The sequence below is a fragment of the Lutjanus erythropterus genome, chromosome 8 (assembly GCF_056507025.1).
Source record: "Lutjanus erythropterus isolate fLutEry1 chromosome 8, fLutEry1.hap2, whole genome shotgun sequence".
NCBI lineage: Eukaryota > Metazoa > Chordata > Actinopteri > Lutjaniformes > Lutjanidae > Lutjanus > Lutjanus erythropterus.
In genome coordinates this window covers 33,626,714-33,648,287 of record NC_139324.1, presented here as the reverse complement: position 1 = coordinate 33,648,287, position 21,574 = coordinate 33,626,714, and the positions used below count along the sequence as shown (strand labels likewise).

At 40.6% G+C, this 21,574-nt stretch overlaps 1 protein-coding gene across 1 annotated transcript; it reads left to right on the top strand.

Moving 5' to 3' along the window:
• The first annotated feature begins 1,707 nt into the window (after positions 1-1,707).
• heg1 (heart development protein with EGF-like domains 1) lies at positions 1,708-20,508 on the top strand. Its single transcript, XM_084725350.1, has 15 exons — positions 1,708-2,185; positions 11,008-11,193; positions 11,551-12,592; positions 13,313-13,833; positions 14,308-14,421; positions 14,520-14,642; positions 15,970-16,073; positions 16,174-16,229; positions 16,346-16,506; positions 16,856-16,990; positions 17,604-17,646; positions 17,742-17,779; positions 17,903-17,990; positions 18,244-18,421; positions 19,478-20,508. The coding sequence occupies exons 1-15, from the start codon at positions 1,903-1,905 to the stop codon at positions 19,619-19,621; spliced, it is 3,216 nt and encodes a 1,071-aa protein (XP_084581476.1). The 5' UTR covers positions 1,708-1,902; the 3' UTR covers positions 19,622-20,508.
• The last annotated feature ends 1,066 nt before the right edge of the window (positions 20,509-21,574 follow it).

Below are 21,574 nucleotides of genomic sequence, written 5' to 3'. Positions count from 1 at the left end.
CAGGTCATAAGGAGGAGTAATGTCATAATTTTGACATGCATCTTTATATGTACACCAATGAAAATATATTTATTTATTAATGCTATATTTCATTTATTACAGGGCTTTGTTAAATACTCGATTCTGATTGGGCATTTACAGCATTCTAAGGCCTGTTATTTCTGTATGACAGATAAATATTTTATATCAAATTATTGATTTTTTTTTTCTTTTTGGGGGGTTGGTGGGGAAATAACCAAGTAATGCTCAAGATAAATCAGCAGCTCCCTGAAGTGGAAGACAGAGACACATCATACACATCATGTTCAGTCTGTCCCTTAACTTTCTTCGAGGAACTTGATAATTTTTCTCAATTTGTCTCAAAAAGGCAGCCATTTTAAACACTGTGGAATTTAAACTTTTGGTCCAACAGATATAAATCTAAACTTAAATTACGATTGTGTTGCACCAACAAGGATTAAGGTTTAAAATGAGTAAATCCAGAATTACAATTAAGCAGAGCTCTGTTGCACAATTTAAAACTAATCTTTGTCTAGGAAAGCCAGTTAAACAGAGTTTAATCGATTGCATTGTTTGTTTGCTAGCTTAGAAGTAGAAGTAGCTTTATTTTCTCAAGACTCTTCCACCTAGTAAATTGGCTACCAGTACTAAGCTGTGATTGTGTCCTTGTGATTGCCAGATTTTTTCTAATAAAAAAGGTAAAGTGACATTTAGCTTCATACCATAAAGACAAGTCTTGTGTATGTATGGCTGTAATGTCAACATGGAAAAGAAAACAATGCGTAGAAGTAATATTGTTTGCTAGCTAGCTAAAACATTAAAACAGTTATATTGTTTACCAACTATCTACAAAGTAGAAAAAAGTAAGTAATATTGTTTGCAAGCTAGCTAGAAAATAAAAATGTTATTTGCTAGCTAAAAAGTTAAAACAGTTACATTGTTTACCAACTATCTACAAAGCAGAAAAAAGTAATATTGTTTGCTACCTAAAAAGTTTAAACAGTTATATATACCAGCTATCTAAATACTAGGAAAAAAAGAAGTTGTATTGTTTGCTAGCTACCTAAAAAGTACAGGTAAAATGAATATTATTGGCTAGCTAGCTGAAAAAAAGGAAAAGTTATATTGTTTGCTAGTTTAAAAGTTAACAAAACAAACTGTTTACTAGCTAGCTAAATAGTTGGCTAGCCTAATTAGCTTTCTCATGATAGCTCAGCAGATAATTATTTTGCCCAACTGGCCTACAAAATCCAGCAATTTTAAAAGTTAAGGCAGCTCACGTCGAAGTTTAAAGTTAATGCTGGATCACAGAATTTAATTTAATCCCAGTTTAGAGTTTTAAAAAAAGTTAAACTTTAAACTAGTTTAAAAGTTTGGTGCAACATCATTTAATGTTAACTTATGATTTAAAAAGGTTTGTTCAGCCCAGTCCCTAATCTATTTTAATTTCTATCTTGGCTGAAAAGGAACATTACCATTTTTGACTGCTGGACTTCCGTCAACACCTGAAGGCAGCAAAGGCAGCCAGGGGGACAGAGTGAAAACCACCATAGCTGGTGTGTGTGTGTGTGTGTGTGTGTGAGTGTGTGTGTGTGTGTGTGTGTGTGTGTGTGTGTGTGTGTGTGTGTGTGTGTGTGGAGGAGGAGCCCGGGCTCCTCCGCTCTGTGATAACAGGCTGCTGCCTCCTCTCTCGGCTCTGATATCTTCCGCTCCCCGCCGTCCGAGCAGCGGACCTCCTCCTCCTTCTCCACCACCACCGAACCTCCACCAGGATTTATTCAATTCTTCAGAAACTTCACTCACAAGCCGGAGCTCTCCTCCCATGGTGTCCCCGGGAGACTCCCCGGCCTCCACTCGACTTCACGGAAACTATCGGCGCCCGTCTTTGGGGTCTTGAAAATCATGGAAACGTGGTTTTTGAATCACGTCCTCGGGTTGTGTGTGTCGGTGCTCCTGCTGGCTCTGCCGGGGCCCCTCGGGGCAGGAGGGACCCCCAGTAACAACAGCACGGATCCTGTAACGGCAGGATTTTATCCCTCGAGCGCCACAGATGAACTCAGCGACATGGAAAACAATGCAACTTCAACTTCATACTCCAGCGAGAGTTTATCACCATCACAGAGGAACATCCTGCTCACACACTCTGCAGAAACACACACTGCTGCTACTGCTGCTGCAAACTACGGTAAGATCTCTGTCACCGAGGCCTGCAACCAGAACTAAAACTTTTTATTTCACTTGGCTGATTTTAAACTCATTATCCAGCATGAGCATTTCTTTACCCTGCAAAGTAAAGGCTCCGTTAATGCTACTTCTCATTTCCATCCCACTGAAGTGAGCTATAGCTGGAGGATACAACAGAAATCCAGTAAATATACCAGCATTTTGTGTAGAAAATCGGTAATCTCTTAATTACAGCTTTATATATTCAAAGTGAGGCTCTCTTATTATGGAGTAGCTACTTATTGTGGATGTAAAATCTAACTATAATTAAATTTCTTGAGCTGCTCTGCCACATTTAAGTGCATCCGAGACAGTGTCCTGAAACAAGTGCATTGCTCTTCTTGCTTGAAGTGCTTCTTTTCATTATAGATTTTCTTGATTGATTGACCCTTTTGCTCTATAAATGATTGGAAATAGTTCCCAAAGCCTAAGCTGACATATTCAAACAGTTTTATTCCTTTGACCAACAGTTCAGATCTCAGCAGCAGAGCCCAGCCGATCCTGATCCTGGAATATTAGGACTGATGCCAATATTTGGAAGTAAAAAAAAATCCGATATCAGTATATCAGCCGATATTTCTATATATTTTCTGTTATTTCATGGTTATTTCATTCTATACTGTTTATATTTTTCAGTTGTGAAGCACTTTGTAACTATAATTTCAATGGTGCTATAAAAAATGTATATACATACATGTGAAATTGAAAATGGAACTAAATTAGCTTTCAGCATAATCAGAATCAAAGGCAGAATCACTGTATTTTTTTTTTATACCACAGAGACTATCTTTTTAAAGGATCTGAAAATGTAAATGACAGTTGTCAGGGCATAAAACCAATAATCTGTTGACATTTACAAATCAAGAATCAGTCATCTATCAACGGCGTAGTCGTCAGTGCAAAATAAATAAATAAATTGAAAAATCGAATTTCATCAAGACATCAGTTCCTATCTGACTCTGATACCTGAATTTGGATATCTGCCGATACCGATGCTATACCAATACCACAGCTCTCATTATCATTATTATCATTATTATTATTATTATTATTATTATTATTATTATATAGTAGTAGTGTTGTGAAGCTCTGTAGGATTATGGCTTGTGACATTCACATGTGCTGCAGATAGTGCTGAGAGATGCCCTCATTTCCCATGATGCACTGCTAAGACTATGTTAAGTTTGCTATTTTATTTTCCAAAATGCAAATATCATTTTTTGTTAGCGTTCGTGTGGTGATTTTTGTCGGTGATTGTCATTTTTGTGCTGTTTTTTTGTTTTAACCATGACTGAGGTTGCCAGTAAAGCTGGAATTTGGAAAGTGTAGCGTTTTATCAGACTCACATGATGTTGATCGGTCACATGAGTCTGATACAATGAAAAAAATGCATCAATATTAGGCCGGATCAGTGCCATTTCTACTCAGAATACTATAACAGAGTAAATAATAGAGTGTAGGGAGGTGGACAGAGAGTCTGTAACCATATCTGTAAAAAAGCGTACAAAAAGGGCATTTATACTTAATGGATAAAAGAGTGAAAGTGTCATATGTGTATTATTAACATGATATCAACATTTCATTTCATTTTTTTCATGCAAAAAATATCACCACAATCCTACCTGGAACCAACAGTCAATCGATGAATCATTTCAGTCCCACTTCAGTATATGAAGTGTTTCCAAGACTCAGACAGAATGACCACATCTGTGGATCTGATAAAGAGGAAGGTAAACCCATCATCAGACTCTTTAACCACCAATTTGACCACCACTTCAAACTCGCAGACCTTTTCCACTGAACAAACAAACACATGCAGACTTAACTCACACTTAAACTTTTGCGAGTTTCCTGTTTGAGATTGAGCTGAGGTGTTGTTGTTGTTGTTGTTGTTGTTGTTGTTGTTGTTGTTTCCATGCTCATACAGGTGCCGATAAGGTGTATGGACGCCTGCAGTCAAACCACTGCTTTTCATAGAAAGCAGTGTTGGTTAGAGCATCTTATCACATGTGCAGCATGTGAGACAAGTAGAGTTCAGTAAAGTCCACTGATGAACTCATAAAGTGAAAAGCATCCTGCATTGTTGTCATAAATACATGAATCATAAACCAGAATTTAAACATGAAAAGAAGCAGGTATACCGGAGAGGGATTGTGGGGTTTTGAGTTAACAGATATGTTGTTCCTAGGAAAGAACCTGCAGCTCGTCTATTTTGTGCATTTCTTGTACGAGGCTGAGGGAAACCGCATCTGAACCACGTGCAGCTTTTCACTTCACTTCACATCTCCAGAACTTTCCCCTGTGCACAAGGACCAATATAAATCACCGCCACGCTATAGGAACAAAACATTTGTCATTGGAGGTAGAAACCACAGTCACACCTACGCTGTTCGGGTATTGACTCAAAGCAGTTGAAGAGAAAACTGTAGGAGAGTGTCTTTGTCAGAGAGCCAGCGGTGATCTAGTTAATGATTTTATCCCTTAAGTAGAGAGTTTAGATGCAGTGCTAATGTGCTGGATGCAAAACAGTTCTCTGAGAGAAGATTTAAGTTCTGAGAGTACGTTTGATGTCAAGGTTCATAATGCAAACATCAGCAAGTTACCGTGAAATATGTGATAATGGCCAAACAGAGAGCACTAGACCTTTAATACAGTTTTGCTGCTCAGATCTACAGACCTGCCTCTTTATATTCTAACCTAGATACAAGTCTTGTGCAACTGAAGGCAGATCTTACTCTTAATATTAGGGTTGCACAATTTGGTAAAAAAAAAAAAAAAAAAAAAAGTGATATTGCGATTATTTTGATTGAAATTGCAATATGCAGTACACTTAGTGGAAATAATAAGTTTTGCATTACAGTTTTCATGTTTACTGAAAAAGAAAACAATAATAATCATGATTATGTGATATTTATTGAGGTCTGTAACCAACACACACGTTTTGTTTCATCTGGAGAACAAGACTTTTAGGTTAGATCATCTATGCAACACAACAATACCTCATTATAATCCTGTTTTCTCATACAGTTTTACTTGTTCAAAAAACTGATTAATTGTGCAGCTCTACTTATCATTGACATAATATTACCATCATCACTGCTGTACTATTTGCAAAGAAAACATACTGTTGTCCTGAAAAGTCACAAAATATATGACAATATAACAAGGTCTCCATGGCAACAAGATAAACATGAAATTCTCCACATACATACACACATACATACATACATTTGTCTCTCTCTGTTGTGATTTTTAGAATACATTATCAGTTATATTGCATTTCAAGATCTAGTGTCCATAATTATGTTTTCATTAGTGTATAATCACCTGAAAATAAGAATCGTTGTGTTTTTTTGTTACCTTATAATGAGCCATTTAAATCTACAGAGGGCAGCGGGTCCTCTTTCATGGAGGCTGCCATGTTGCACCGCCATGTTTCTACAGTAGCCCAGAACGGACAAACCAGTCGCTGGCTCTAGATAGGTCCTGTCAAGTTTTTCACAGCCACTGTAGTTTATTGCTTGGAGGTTAGTGTGAGGCGGGCAGTATTCAGTTAATTGACTAAACACAAAGTTAACCTAAAATATACTGCTTTTGTACATAAAGTTTAGAAAAAGTATGCTCTGAGATCCCGGTTAAAGAAATGTCAGCGCAAACTTAACACCAGACGTTGTGAAGATTTTTTAAATTTTTGTCCCGTGAGATTTTGGTTTGGTTTAAGTCATTCTTGACTCATTTATCCTGGGAGCTGCCCAGTTTAATTCCACAGAAACAAATGTGGGGGTCAGATGCTTCTGCTCAAAGGCAAAGAATAGTTATGATAAAGTGGAAATGAATCACTTTCCTCACCCTGACGTCAACCAGATTCACCTTTCCTGTCACAGACCAGGTTTTCAAGTCACAGTCAGCGGGTGACAAACCACAGACGGAGCTTTGAGTCTCACACGCAGTTCAACATCTGGTCACCGAGTGAAGACAAAAAGTCCACGGCAACAAATCACCTGTTTGACCTGTTGGACCGTCACATTCACATCACTGCTACGTCACACCACCGTCCATGATTCAAGGTTCTTCCTGAAGGGCCGAGGCTCTGCCCAGAGCCGTCTGCTTCTGAAGAACAGTTTGTTAAAGAAAGGGTTTGTCAAGGGGTCTTTGCAAGTTCCAGGGTTCCATTAAGAACCCTTTTGATCCAAAGAACCCTTTGTAGTGGAAAGTGTTCTTCAAGGATTGTTGAAATCACTGAAGAACTCTTTCATACATTTTTTGAACCATAATAGGAAAGGGTTCTTGGTAGACCCCCCTTAGTGTGTTCTAGATAAAACCTGTGGAATATGAAAGGGTTCTTGGTGGAACCCCCTGGATGTGTTCTTGATAAAAACCCATAGAATATAAAAAGGTTTTCGGCAGAATCCCTTGGATGGGTTCTATATAGAACCTTTGGAATATAATTAGGCTGTCCATAGAACCCCCTTAAGTGTGTTCTATAAACAACCTTTGGAATATAAAAGGTTCTTGTTAGAATCCCCTCAGTGGGTTCTAGATAAAACCCTTGGTATATAAAAGGACCCCTCTCAGTGTGTAAAAGATAAAAACGTTCTTGGTAGAACCCCCTGAGATTTTTCTACATAAAACCCTTAGAATATAAAATGGTTCTTGCTAGAATCACCAGGATGTGTTCTTGATAAAAGCCATACATTATGGGTATGGTTGCATGGGTTCTAGGTAGAATCCTTGGAATATAATTAGGCTCTCTGTGGAATAACACTAGGTAAAAGACTTGAAATATAAAAGGTTCTCAATAGAATCCCCTTGGTGGGTTCTTGATAGCACTCTCAGAAGATGGGAAGGTTCCGGATAAAACCCCCAGAGAGGGTTCTGGGTCGAACTACTGCACCATAGAAGGGTTCTCTGTGGAACCTCTCATAGGGGGTTCTGGGTGAAACCTTGCACAGATGGTTCTTGGTATAACCCTTTATGCTAGCTTCTAGGTAGAACCCTTTGAAACCCTCTCTTTATAAAACAGGATCCAAAAAAGGGTTCTCTTATGGGGACAAGAACCTTTTATGGTTATAGTTAGCACCTTTATTTCTAGGTGTGTAATTAATGTGTTTATAACATTCTGCACTTGGCCGAGTTAACATGGAGGCCACAGAGTTTCTGAATGAAGCGCAGCAGATGTGAAAAGACGACACTGACACCGCGTTAACAGTTGAGAGATAAACAGCAGAGAATCTGGGAGTGTCCACCACTTGTTGCCAACACCACGTTCCTGTCTGAGTTCTGCTGCCCGGACTGGATCCAGAGAGAGAGAGAGAGAGAGAGAGAGAAAATGAAATAATGAGAGAGACACATGCAGAGGAAGTGAGACAGAGAAACGGGGTCGAGTGGCCCAGTTCTCCCACAGACTCCCGGTGGACGGCCTGTTCTGGAGTTGAACTCTCCCCTCCATTGGTTTTTGGATGGTGGCTGCCGGTCGCTGTGTTTTGGCTGTCAGGACGACGTCCAGCTCCGACGCTCGTCCTCAGCGGACCGCTGTTGCTCCAGTCCTGGGCTTCTGGAGCGCGGCCAGATTGCAGGCTGTCAGACAGAACAGCATCAGTGACGGGCAGAGAGAAAACCTCGAGGTCAGAGAGGGACCTCACACACTCTTGGTGCCCAGCTGGGTGTTTTTCTCACATACTTGTGTTATTCTAACACTTCTATTCAGCTCTGTTGATGCTCACTGTGTTATTTAAAGATGCACTCATCTACAGGGCTGCACCTAATGACTAATTTAATATTATTTTTTCAGTTAGTTGCTTAATCTAACAATTAATTTACCTTTAAATAAATATCAAAAACTTGTCTTATTAATATTTCAATATTTTATTCATTCATAATCCAGAAAAACTGATACATAAAGCACATTAAAGTAGTAATAATAGTGACATATTCTAAAATAAGTCTGTTTTCCACCCTATATAATAGACCCAAATTCCTTATAAGAAAAATACTTTTTTTGCTAACCCTTTCCCTGAACTGAAGAATCCGTATTTTTACTTGACATGGGTTTATTTTATCATTGCAGTTAAGATAATTACTGAAAATGTATATTTGCATCAGTGTGTGGCAAGGAAATAACAGTTTTACAGGCTGGAACAACAGTGTGTAATGTTACAAGGAATTTACCACCCAACTCTGCTGTTCCCCTCGGCTCCGTGGTGCATTTTACCGTCTTTCGGCTCATTGTTTTGACTTTACGGCCTGCAGCTTTACACGACTTTGATTCAGTCTCGCAGCGCTCGTGGCATCCCTCGCAGCTGCAGCAGGCAGAGGACATAACAGACAGACAGCAAGGGAGCAATAAAGCTCTAATAAACCCACTGTACAATACCTGACCAGCATCAAAAGACAGTAAAACAAAGTTAGCAGCTAGCTGATGAACATAACGGCCCCTGGAAATAAAAGAAGAGTAAATATTGGACTTATATTAGTCAAGATGACTCCAAATGAATGCAAATGTTACCCCTTTGTCTGCAGGATTAGTAAAATGTTCACCATAAAACTTAGTTTTGATGCTGACAATATAGCTTTATTCACACTTTTTTACAAAGGGCGTCATAGTTAAACTAGTGTTTTACATTTTTAATCTAAAATAGCTGATAGGTTACATTCTAATCTAACAGTTTATAACTCTTATTATGTATATAAATCTTCCTCCATCCAGTCAATCACACATCAACCATTAAAGGTGGAAACCAGCTTTCTCTACATGGTGCAAATATTTTTAATTAGGGCTGCAAATAACTATCATTAAGTCAATAAAATGTAAAAAAAATGGGATAAATGTTCATCACAATTGCCCAGAGCCCAAAATGATGTCTTCTTTTGTTCAATCAACCGTCCAAAACCCAAAAACTCTTTATTTACTATCATGAATGACAAAGAAAAGCAACAAATCTTTATGTTTAAGAAGTTGAAACCTGCATTTTTTTTTTTTTACATATTTGCTTGGAAAATTACTGAAATCAATTAATAAAACATTTGCCAGTTAATTTTCTTAAACTTCATCATTGCAGCTCTTTTTTTAATGCATGTTCTAATCTAATCTAATACATTGCACTCATGTTGTTCTTTCACATAACTAATAAGTATTAAAAACAATCAGCTACGTCATATTATTCAAAGAGACATACATGAGGGGGTCCATGGTATATGTTCTTGTAAGACGTCCATGACTGAGGAGAAATCGAGAACCTGTTGCAGGTTGATATCAGCTCACGACCTTTGTTTACTCGTCATCCTTCTCGCTCTCTACGCGTGGTTCTCGTCTGTCGCTACTGTCAGAGGCAAACTTCTAAAAAACAGCCATAAAACAGCCCTCCCTCGTCTGCAGCAGCATTCTTTTTTGACACTTCACTTCTGGGAATGTTTGGGTGTTTTTATGACTTAACAACAATTTTGAGCCAGGCTAAAAAAAAACCCTCTCCACAGACAGTGAACATGAAAACACACCCAGATCCATGGTGACAGTGTTCTGCCAGTGCCTTGTGCTCGCTCAGCTTTAGGAAGGAAATGGCTGATTCCCAGCGGAGACAGTCACCGCCATATTTAGGACCTCATGCCTTTGTTAGAGTAGACAAACCCGGCTGCCAATTGTTCTCCACCCAAAATCATTGCCTCTGCAGAGAGCAACAGTACTTCTGACAGCATCTTCCTCTCAGTTTGCAGTGTGCACAGGCCAGATAAAGCCTGATGAGCGCCCTCTGGTGGCCACAGCTGGATGTCAGCTGCATAATGCACAGTGTAATTTGAAGTAAGCTTACAAAGCTGGAAACACCAATATAATGAACAGTGTTGAGAAGGTTTATTGTTTGAAGGACTGAATGTCAGTCTAGGCATTAAGAAGGGAAAATGCATGAATAATTGCATGTGAAATGATAAGCAGCATTATAACAAAATACTGTAGTGCTCTTGGACTAAAAATTATGTTCTTCACAAAGCATGTTTGTTTGGTACAAACTATCAAAAATGCCTCTCATCTCATTACAGAGACACTAAAGTCAAATCTTGACTATAATGGAACCAGATGGCTCTCTTTGCTTTTGGTGCTCAAAGCAACTGTTTATTTCCTCTCTACCAAACTGCACCGTCCAACCGTGCAGAAGAAGCTTGCATATACTCATGGACAAGAGGCTTGCACTTGTGACAACACAGGATGTAAACATTAATGGCACCCTTTGCTGAGCTGTAATGTTAGCAGTGAGCTAGCTTGCGTGGTGAAACGGATGATGAGTGTAGTTGGGCAGAAAGAAAAAGTAGTAGTAGTAGTAGAAGTTAAACATTACTAAGGTCGATGTCTAAAAAACTTGGCATGTCACACCAAAACAATCTAGATGGATAAATAGCACTTCATAAGAGTTAAAGTATACATCTTTGATTTTAGTGTGAAAAATGCTCATCACAGTTTTTCAGAGCCCAAAGTGATGTCTTCTTGCTTATTTTGTCCAACCAACAGTTCAAAACTCAAAGACTACATTTACTATCACTAATGAAAAGCAAATCTTCACATTTAATTTTACATGCTGGAACCAGCAAAATCAACAGTATTCAATTAACAGTGATACAAAACTGAGAATCATCACCTTTAAAGAAGTGTTGACTGAACAACTTTTAAATGATAGTGTTAATTCATATCACAAAAAACAACAATACTGTGAAACAAAAATTAAGAGGCCTCAGAATATTTTAAGAATGTGAGCAATCGGACAAACTTGATGATATTTATTTTTTCTTTCTCCACAGACACTGAGCAGACACAAACCTTCACAGAAACCAGCAGCAGCTCTCTAGAAGCCACAAGTCTGTCTACGGAGCCCCTCTCCTCCACCCTTGTTGTAGCCACGACCGAGGCCAGCAGCGGCAGCAGCACCAGCGGCACCAGCACCAGCAGCACCAGTGGCAGCAGCAGCACTAGCGGCAGCAGCACCAGCGGCACCAGCACCAGCGGCAGCAGCACCAGCGGCAGCAGCGGCACCAGCGGCACCAGCGGCACTAGCGGCAGCAGCACCAGCGGCAGCAACACCAGCGGTAGCAGCAGCACCAGCGGTAGCAGCAGCACCAGCAGCAGCAGCACCAGCGGTAGCAGCAGCACCAGCAGCACCAGCACCAGCGGCAGCAGCACCAGCGGCACCAATGGCAGCAGCAGCACCAGCGGTGGCACCAGTGGCAGCAGCAGCACCAGTGGCAGCAGCAGCACCAGCGGCAGCAGCACCAGCAGCAGCAGCACCAGTGGCAGCAGCACCAGCGGCAGCAGCACCAGCGGCAGCAGCGGCACTAGGTTCAGCGGCAGCAGCACCAGCGGTAGCAGCAGCAGCAGCAGCAGCACTAGCGGCAGCAGCACCAGCGGCACCAATGGCAGCAGCAGCACCAGCAGTGGCACCAGTGGCAGCAGCAGCACCAGTGGCAGCAGCACCAGTGGCAGCAGCACCAGCACCAGCAGCAGTAGCAGTAGCAGCAGCATGGGCTGGAAGGACGAGGTTAACACAAATCAGGTGCCAGCCGCCTCCCCCGCTGTGTCCTGGGAGGTTAGCTCGATGTTCACGGAGGAGGCCAGACTGCCGCAGGACAGTCCAGACTCCACCCTCAGACAGGGAGATGTTTCGTCCTCAGCCGTCCACACCGACAGCACCTACACCTCCACCACCATCACCCGGGCTGGGGAGAGGACCCTGCTGTCTGTCACCTCCTCCTCCAACAACAGCACCTTCTCTCTCTTTACAGGCGACTCCCATCAGCACCCCTCCACCTGGGGGGCTACAGAGACTGAGGACTACACCCGCAGTGCTCCGTCCACCAGCACTGACAGCGGAGACACAACAGACGAGCACATGACCAGCTCCTTCAAGGGGATGTTTTCAGAGAGTCCTAGGGAGTCCAGAGGAACCCAGAGTTTCAACGGACAACCCGACGCCACTCAGCAGCATCATCACCCCTCGACATCATCAGAGGACACCTCCGATTCCACACCACCTCTCAGCGTGACGGAGCCCAGCACCGACCTATCTGAAGCGTCCGTTTCCTCCACGCCTCCCATCACCTCGCCTGCAGGAGATCCTACAAATGTCTCAGGGACGGACCAGGGGTCGGGATCGAGTGTTGGGACCTCCACCAAGTCGTCCACTGGAGTCCACAGCTCCAGCACTCAGGACCAGGAGGGAACTGAGGGGGTTTCATCCCACACCAGTGAGCACAGCGTGGGCCTGGGTCTGACCACAGGACCCCCTGCAGTCAGCAGCAGCACGTCTGAACTGGACGACTCTCTAACAGACACTCCAGTACGAGTGACCGAGGTCTTCCTCACCACCACACCTGTCACGGTCACACAAAGGTACCTGTTATTATTTATTAACTTTGTACTTAATTAATGATTAATAAATTATTTTAAAAAATGAATAAAAGAGCAGTGGTTCAATGAAAGATATTTGGTTGTTGTACAAGCACAACAGCAAGGAGTAAGATTTATCTTTAATGCTGTTATTCATAAAAATTAAGCAAAATTGCAATATTTGCCACTGCAATACTGCACAATAATTGTTAGGATTCAAACGGTGTGTTAAAATACCATTTCGGAGGTTATATGTAGGTTTTATTGATAGTTTTTTTTCAAGGTTTTTCAAAAATTGGACTTATAAAGAGCTGAACATTATGACGTCAGTGAAGCTGACTTTTAACCTTTTACATATAAAATGTTATCACTTAATCATTACATCCATTTGCTCATACTTAGCATATGAAATCTTGAGTTATGGCCATGCGTCAGGGTGACCTTTACCTTTAACCACCAAAATCTGATCAGGTCTGTCCTTGAATCCAAGTAGCAGTTTGTGCCAAAACTGAAGAAATTCCCTCAAGCTTTCCTGAGAGTCTAAAAATTAAAGAAAAGTTTCTGGGAGATTAACAGGGGCTCTGCTGCCCCCTGCTGACTTTTTATCACCCTTTATGTTGAGTGATCAGCACAGTCCTGAGGTGCATCAGCCAGTGCTATAAAGATGAAAATGGTTCTTTTCCATTCTTGTCAGTCTTGATCGATTCCTTGTCTCTTTTACAGACCTCATATGACAGAGGAAAACACTTTCAAAGCCACTGCCTCCACCTCTACCACCACCTCCACCACCACCACTACCACTACCACTACATCTCCCCCACCTGTAACCTCACCCCCCAGGTTCAGAAGCACCACCAGCAGCGGCTCTGCTCCAGAATCACCCACCGAGCCCACCACCCCATACGCTGTTCCCTCCACCGCAGCCTCCACCGTGGCCCTGCAGACCACTGCGGCAACTCACCGTGCGTCATCCAGCCAGACCCGGGGGCCCTCGACCAGCATGGCGAACCCCACAGACGCCACCACCCTGCAGATAGAAACGAGCACGGGCACTCTGGGAATCACTACAACTCTTAGCCAGCACATCACCACCACCTACACCCACAGCACCCCGACCAAGAGCACGGAGGCTCTGCAGACCACCGGGAAACAGACGGACAGAGAAACTACACAGCCGGTGGTGACGACAACACCCACCGACGTCATGTCCTCCAAGGCACCACCACCAGCACCACCTCCACCAAGTCAGTGGTTTACACTCTCTCTTCACTTTAACTGACAACGTGCAGTTTCCACAACATCTTGTTACTCTGTTTTAGCTGTGGTGACTATTGGTGTTCATGCTAGTTAATACACTTTTTTACTTACTGTAACAAGACATCAGTAAATGCATGCCATACAGTTAACAGTAACATAAGTAAAATGAGATATATCAGTAAAAAGTAAAAAAGTAAAATAAATTAAAGTATCAATACAAAATAGTAGACATCAGCCTTAGTATAGCTTAATAAGGTATATATTTATAGAATATCGATATAATAAGGTGGTACCTTGTGGTTAATGAATTTCCAAGTGATGCACAAGTTCCTCTTATGTGCAATGTGCTTAAAATCAATGATTTTGTTGCTAGAGAGAATAGAGTAGAAATAGAAATCACTGTGATCACAGTGTTTCTTCTGTTTTGTGGTAAAATGCCTGCTCTCTTCTCTGAACTCCAGGAAACCCGTGTGTGTCAAACCCTTGTATGAACGGAGGGATGTGTGTGAGCGACAAAGGGCATCAGTACACCTGCCGCTGTCAGCAGGCGTGGACCGGACCGACCTGCAACCACGGTGAGATTCTCCTTTTTCTGTTTGATTTAATATTCAGGTTTATGGATTTAGTGAAGAACCTCTGTGAATATAATATTGTAACACCTGCATGTGTCCAGATGTGGATGAGTGTAAGAAGGACCCCTGCCCCGCTGGGTCCAGGTGTGTGAACACACGAGGCTCCTTCAGCTGTGAATGTCCGCTCGGCTTCGACCTGGAGGATGGACGCACCTGCACCAGAGGTAAAACCCCTTTAATATGTAACAACCATAAAACAATAATTCAATCAACGGTGATGAAATATACAAAGACAAAGCCTTGGTTCCACCAACAAGGTTTCATTTTTAACACCCATTAAATCATGATTTAACTTTAAACTATGTTGCACCAATCTTTCAAATGACTTTTTAAACCTTTTAAACTTTTAAACCTCCCTTTAAACCTCAGTTTAGTTTTCCTCTTATGCAAGATCTCTAGAATTCTGTTGCACCAAAACTCCAGTTTAAACTGTGATCCAGTATTAACTTTAAACTTACAACTGAGAAGCTTTAACCAGAGATTGAGCAAAATACTTCTCTGCTGAGGCATCATGAGTAGGCTAACTAGGCTAACCAACTGCTAGCAAACAATGTAACATTTTGTTAACTTTTTAGTTTTTTAGCGAACAACTTCTTTTTTAGATAGCTAGCAAAACAATATAACTTTACACAAACCTTTTAGCTAGCTAGCAAACAATATACTGTTGTGTTAACTCTTTAGGTAGCTAGAACACAAAATAACTAAATAAGAACCTTTTAGCTAACTATTGGACAATATAAAGAGGTTTCTTTGCTTTCAGCTAGCTACCAAACAGTGTAATGTTTTGTTAACTTCTTAGCTAGTTAGCAACCTTTTTTTTTAAAATATAGATAGAAAACAAGTTTTTTGTTGTTTTTAGCTATTTGGCAGACAGTATATAGGGGTTTATTTGTTTTTAGCTAGCTGGCAAACAATTTTCTCTTTTTTATATAGGTAGCAACAAATATAAGGGTTATGTTTGGTTGCTGGTTTTAGCTAGTTAGCAGACAATATAAATCTTTTTTTTTGTTTGTTTTTAGCTAGCTAGCTGACAATGTAATGTTTTGTTAACTTGTTAGCTAGCTAGGAAACAATATAACTTTTTTTGTTGGTGCTGTTGTTTTTAGCTAGCTAGCACACAATGTAACATTCCAGAAATGAATACTTACTTAGTGCGTCGTGACAACACTCATATTTTTTGATAATTTAATAATTAATTTATTTATTTTAGGTTGGGTAAACAAGCATCTCCATGTTGATATAACTATTTAATTTTGGTTTATGTCACTAAACTTGGCTTTTTTTGGAAGGAGATTAGTTTTTAATTGTGCAAGTAATTTTAAGTTGGGATTTACACATTTTAAACTGTGTTTAAATAAAATCTAATTAGAATTAATCAAAATTAATCTTTGTTGATACAACTTAGTCTAAGTGTATAATGATTCTCTAGTCAAAGTTATTTTTCAAAGGCTCCTTTTTAATCAACAAGAGTATTTTTTTCCCTCTCCTTAGCAAAGACGTTTCTGGGGACTTTCAGTATCAACAAGCAGCCCCATGACCCTGTTGTCTTCAAGAACACCACCCTGTACGAGATCCAGAGAGAGATCATCCAGCTGGTAAAGATTATTCACCGTGCGGTCTCATTCCTGAGAAAATCTCCATCAGGCTCTTTGTGTATTACATCTGATACCCACTCTCTTCTTGTCTTCACCTCAGCTCAATGCTTCGTTGTCCGTCCTCCAAGGTTATAGCCGCTCACTGCTGAGTAAGAAGTAAGTGGCTGAATTTTAATGTGTCAAGACTGCAGCATGTTTGAGACTAAATGATGCAACATGGACATTTTTTCATTGTAGACCTCCGTGCTGATCCCTGATGTCTCTTTTCACAGAGAAGAGGACGGGGTTCGTATCTCAGCTGTCAACATGTTTTCCATCTCCACTGACGTGACGAGTGCTGAGGTCTACAACAACATCCAGATGACTCTCAGCAACTGCAGCTCCTCATTGGCCCACTGCCACATGGTCCTGCACCACCAGCTCACCTATCACGGTAAATGTAAAGCTGGTAACCACAACGAACATTATTATCTTCAATTTAATGCAGTTTTACTAATTCAAATGTGATTGAGGGCAGTGATTACATTTGCAGCCGCTAGAGGGCACAATTTAGCTATAAATAACTCCCTCAGAAAAGGTACCATGATGCATTTGGGACAATACTACACAGCTACATCAGTACATCACTCAAAAACTTCATTATACAGCTTCCATGTGACACAGACAAGAGGATTGTGAGCTCACATATACAGAAGCAAATTTATGTCAAACTACTAATGTTGTCAAAGTCATGATCAGATTCCTGTATAGTCAAGGCTAACTGTGTCCGCACTGTGTTGCAGTGGAAAGTCTGTGTGTGGCCCAGAAGACTCAGTGTGACACAGAGCGCTCCACCTGCACAGATAACAGCGGCACAGCTCAATGCCAGTGTCTCCCAGGGTACTACAAACACAACCCTGACGACCTGTCCTGCTTAGGTAAGTGTGTTTGTCATTTTAGACACGAGGATTTTGCAGATTCATTCGATTGCTTACTGTGAGTGCATGTGGGTTTTATTTTATTTTTTTTTTGAACAACTAAAAACAGCAGAGTGCTGCAGGAATCCTAAGCACGAGTCCTAAAACCTGGAAATGAGTTTGCATATTAGCCAGAGACTAGGAAGGGCTTTGCAGCTCAGCCCTGCCACCAGTTTTTTTCCAGTGGCCACTGGCAGCAAAGTAATAGCAAAAATTCCCCACCAGCCTTAAAAGCATCCACCCCATAGGCCACCACTGTAAAGAAACATCTATAAAACTGTTGACAGGACATCCCTGCAGCACTCTATAATGATAAGGGCTCGGAATCATTTAAAAAATTACGATACCCGTACCAATACCAATATTTCATTATGGTTAACACTTAAAACCAGGTGATTATGACAACCAAGTTAGCTGATAAAAAACAAGCTACCGTGGAAAAAGTAGATTCTTCCAAATTACACCTGGAATTCATTGACATTAAAGACACTGAATTTTCCATTAATCAAATCAGTACTGGCTTTCAAGATCTTTACATCAAACTGTAACTGGACATTTTCTGTTCTCGTTTCAGAATGTGGGGATGGATACAAACTGGAAAACGGCACCTGCGTCCCGTAAGTTCAGATCTTTTCTCCTCGCAGGATGAATCCTAATACACTGAAAGATTTCAGGCCACAGTCTCACTGCAGATTCTGTTTGTACGTTTCAGGTGCATGTTTGGATTTGGAGGATTCAACTGTGGAAACTGTAAGTCTGCGGGCAAAATATAATAGAGACGATATCTTTTGTGAACTAAAGTCACAAATTTGCTTTTGTGATCTTGACATATGTTGTTCAAGTTTTTAATATTATTGTTATTTGATGTTACAGTTTACAAGCTGATTGCAGTCGTGGTGTCACCTGCAGGGGGCGCTCTGCTCCTCATCCTCATCATCGCTCTCATCGTCACCTGTTGCAAGTAAGGCTGCTCTCAGTCAGATCTTGCTTACCGATATTAGATGAAAGTGATGTTAACAGCATTAGTGGTTATTGGTTCCATGTTGGTTTGGTCTCAGACTCTGTCCTAGACTATAGAACAATATAATAATTATCTGTTGGCAGAATATTAAAGAGTAACTTCAAGGTTTAGTTCACCCAAATTATTTAAATCTTTCAGTGGTTTGATGAGCTGTGGTAAAAGTTTAACTTTTTTCCAATGTTTGATACCCAAGGAAAGACAAGAATGACATCAACAAGATCATCTTCAAGAGTGGAGACCTGCAGATGTCCCCGTACGCAGACTTCCCCAAAAATAACCGCATATCCATGGAGTGGGGCAGGGAGACCATCGAGATGCAAGAGAACGGCAGCACCAAGAACCTGCTGCAGATGACCGACATTTACTACTCTGTAAGGACACACGATTCGATACAAAGAAATCAGTTTGTTTGTCTTCATTGTTCAACTCGGGGCTTTATTTCATGCGTTTCAAAACAACTGACAAATCACTACGTTAGACAAGAAGATGCTGTTCAAAATCAAAATTAAAAACATATTTTTCCTCTTACCTGTAGTGCTGTTTATCCATCTGAACTCTGAGTTGCTGAGTTTTGGAGATATCAGCTGTAGAAATATGTGCCCTTCTTCAAATGGGAGTAGCTTGTGGTACTCGCCAAAAAATACATTTGAAAAACTCAAAAGCAACGTCTCTTTCTTAAAATTATGATCCAGTTGCTCAAGATGATACACAGACCTTGTTATGAGCAGTTTAATGTAAGAACTATTTCTATGGTCAGTACCTCGCACCTAAATAATCTAGCTGTGTAAATAGCACTATGCTGGAGGTATAATGTGGATTATTGATCTTGGGGTCAGGGTTCCCTACATAGATTTTGTTTTTTCCCAGGTCTGTATGAAAGTATGGAAAAAAGAAAGTATGGAAAGTACTTTTGTTTCCAGGCTATTGCCCCAATTCTGCTTTCTAAAATGCAAAATTCAGAATTTCTAAAACGTGATGCGCAGACACCAGACAAAATTAAATTGTCTAACTTTTAAAACCAATTTTAGGTTCTTATTTATACAAGAGCCTAAAGAATAATATGTTAAGGGAACATAATATGAGTGTAGCTAGCACTGATAAGCTTACTTGTTTGACAGTGAACGTCATCCAGATTTCAGCACAGGAGTTTGGACTGGTCGCAGTGGGTAACTTTTCTTGGGGCTGGCTCGACAATCCTTCTGTGAATATAAAGCCTGGTTGGCTGCGAAAAGAAGGCTAGATGCAAACTTTGTGTCCAACATCAGGGAGGCAGGAGTTAAAAACTATGTGCAAAGGGAAAAAGCACTGTTGTCTTGTAACACCAAGACCAAGACCGACCACAACAAGGAATGAATCTGCCAATGCACCAGAAAAATTTGAGTATGTAATATTAAATAATACATTTTCTCTTTCTGTCTTTCCCTCAGCCCGCGTTACGTAACTCCGACCTGGAGAGAAACGGCCTGTACCCGTTCACGGGCCTGCCGGGCTCTCGCCACTCGTGCATCTACCCCGCCCAGTGGAACCCCTCCTTCATCAGTGACGACTCACGAAGAAGAGACTACTTCTAACTGCCCCACCCTGAACGCACACACACACACAGAGAAACTTACCATCTCATGCTGACAGTTGTGATGTGTCATGATGGTTTGTGTGAGCCGCTCTGTTTTGAGCCCCCATCTACCGTCAGCACTGCACACTAACTATGTAAATGTGTGTGTGTGTGTGTGTGTGTGTGTGTGTGTGTGTGTGTGTGTGTGTGTGTGCATGCTATGAAAATCGCACATTTTTTGCAAGTAAAATGTTTCCTGTGTGACCATTTCAGTGCATGTTTTAGCTCATTTACTTCAGCTCACACATCACATCGCTGCTGTTACGTTAAAGACTCCCTAATGTGTTTTTCCAGCCTTCCAGGCAGCCGCTGATTCTCGTTTGCTTCGTGTTGAAAAACAATTTGCAGACGCTTGACACGAGCTCGAGGTAGTTAATCCGTGACGGTAAACATCACATCTGCCAGTTATGTTGTTGCTGCCTGGTAAGGCAGTGCTGACTGTAGCCTGCATTAATGCACAAGGATAAATAAAAGCAGATTCGATGTTCACTGTGTTCACTCGCAGAAATAAAAGTGAATTATCGGCTGTCAGAAACTTAGGAAAAACACATTTGAGTTACATTAAAAAAACATGTCAGTAATGTAAAGTGTATGTGATGTGCAGCAAAAAGACTAATTCTTGAGAACTGGAGCAAATCGTGTCCTACCAAAAGAAAGAAAAAATTATTAATACCAACACTCTAATTCCAAGTTTTGGTGAAAATTTATTCTTTAAGGATTTATAAATATGAAACATTTGTAGTTTATGAAATATTTTGGTTTGATGCTCTGCCAGAAAATGCCAAACAAGAATTATAAACAATTTTAAAATGTTTTAAAACCCTTCAAAATCTAAAACTAACAATACTCACTGATAACATAGGTATAAAAAATATTTTTTGTTTTAAAATATCTTTTTTTAATGGAAATGTTGGCCCTTTAAACTCCTAGAGTTCTGTCAACTCAGATTTTTTATTAACACATAATTTAATCAGGCATACACACTTCTATCTTTACCCTAAGGACCCCTGTCTCACTTCCTGGTTTTAAAAAAAAAGCAGGAATTCTGCTTAAGCACTGGTAAATTTTCTGTTTTTTGACTAATTCATTTAATAATATTGGTATCAGATGTGTCTCAGCCATAACATATCAACTCTGTAGCCTTTTAAAATCAAAGCTAAATAAGAATTATGGTTTCAAAATGTGTATTTTGATTACTAGGAAGGGAACTACTCGCAACTTTAAAAGCAAAATGGCTGCTCACTACAACTATGCTGTGAAATGAAAAAAGATGTAAGATTTTGTCAACTTAATAGCTGACAGTTTGATTGTTTATATTTTTCCAGCATAACTGAAGATAGTTTTGTCCCAACTCTCAAGAATGGATGGACTACAGCATGCAAAAACATTGAAATGGTCCTTTAAAGTGCTGAAATCTGAAAATGTGCGTCCCACTGCTGTGATTTGAGAATAATCTTCTTAAATATCAGTCTGAGAATGAAGTGTTGAGGGAACAAGACGATAACAAACCACTGTAGGAGGCACAGAGTGCAGTTTAACGCCAAAAGAAACTGAGGAACGACTGATGTTATTTATTCCCTGTATATCCACGTCCTCGACATGTAGCATAACAGACATCTCATACAGACACACTGACAGACTGAAGAGGGTTAAACCTGTGGCTTTAAGTGTGAATGTTTGTGTGAGTGAGAGTAAGAGAGAGTGTGTGTGCATCTTAAGTATTGGTGTTTGTGAGGTGTGTGTGTGTGTGTGTGTGTGTGTGTGTGTGTGTGTGTGTGTGTGTGTGTGTGTGTGTGTGTGTGTGTGTGTGAGGAATAATTATCTGTATACCAGAAGGATCATAACTGTCGAAGAGTGTTTGAATGTAAAGATGTATTATAATTAGTTTGCTGTTTCTGACATGGAGTATTAT

Coding starts and splice junctions, on each gene's coding strand:
- heg1 (XM_084725350.1), top strand. CDS start 1,903: ATGGAAACGTGGTTTTTGAATCACGTCCTCGGGTTGTGTGTGTCGGTG. Junction 2,186..11,007: donor TACTGCTGCTGCAAACTACG/GTAAGATCTCTG, acceptor CTTTCTCCACAG/ACACTGAGCAGACACAAACC. Junction 17,991..18,243: donor CTCATCGTCACCTGTTGCAA/GTAAGGCTGCTC, acceptor TTGATACCCAAG/GAAAGACAAGAATGACATCA.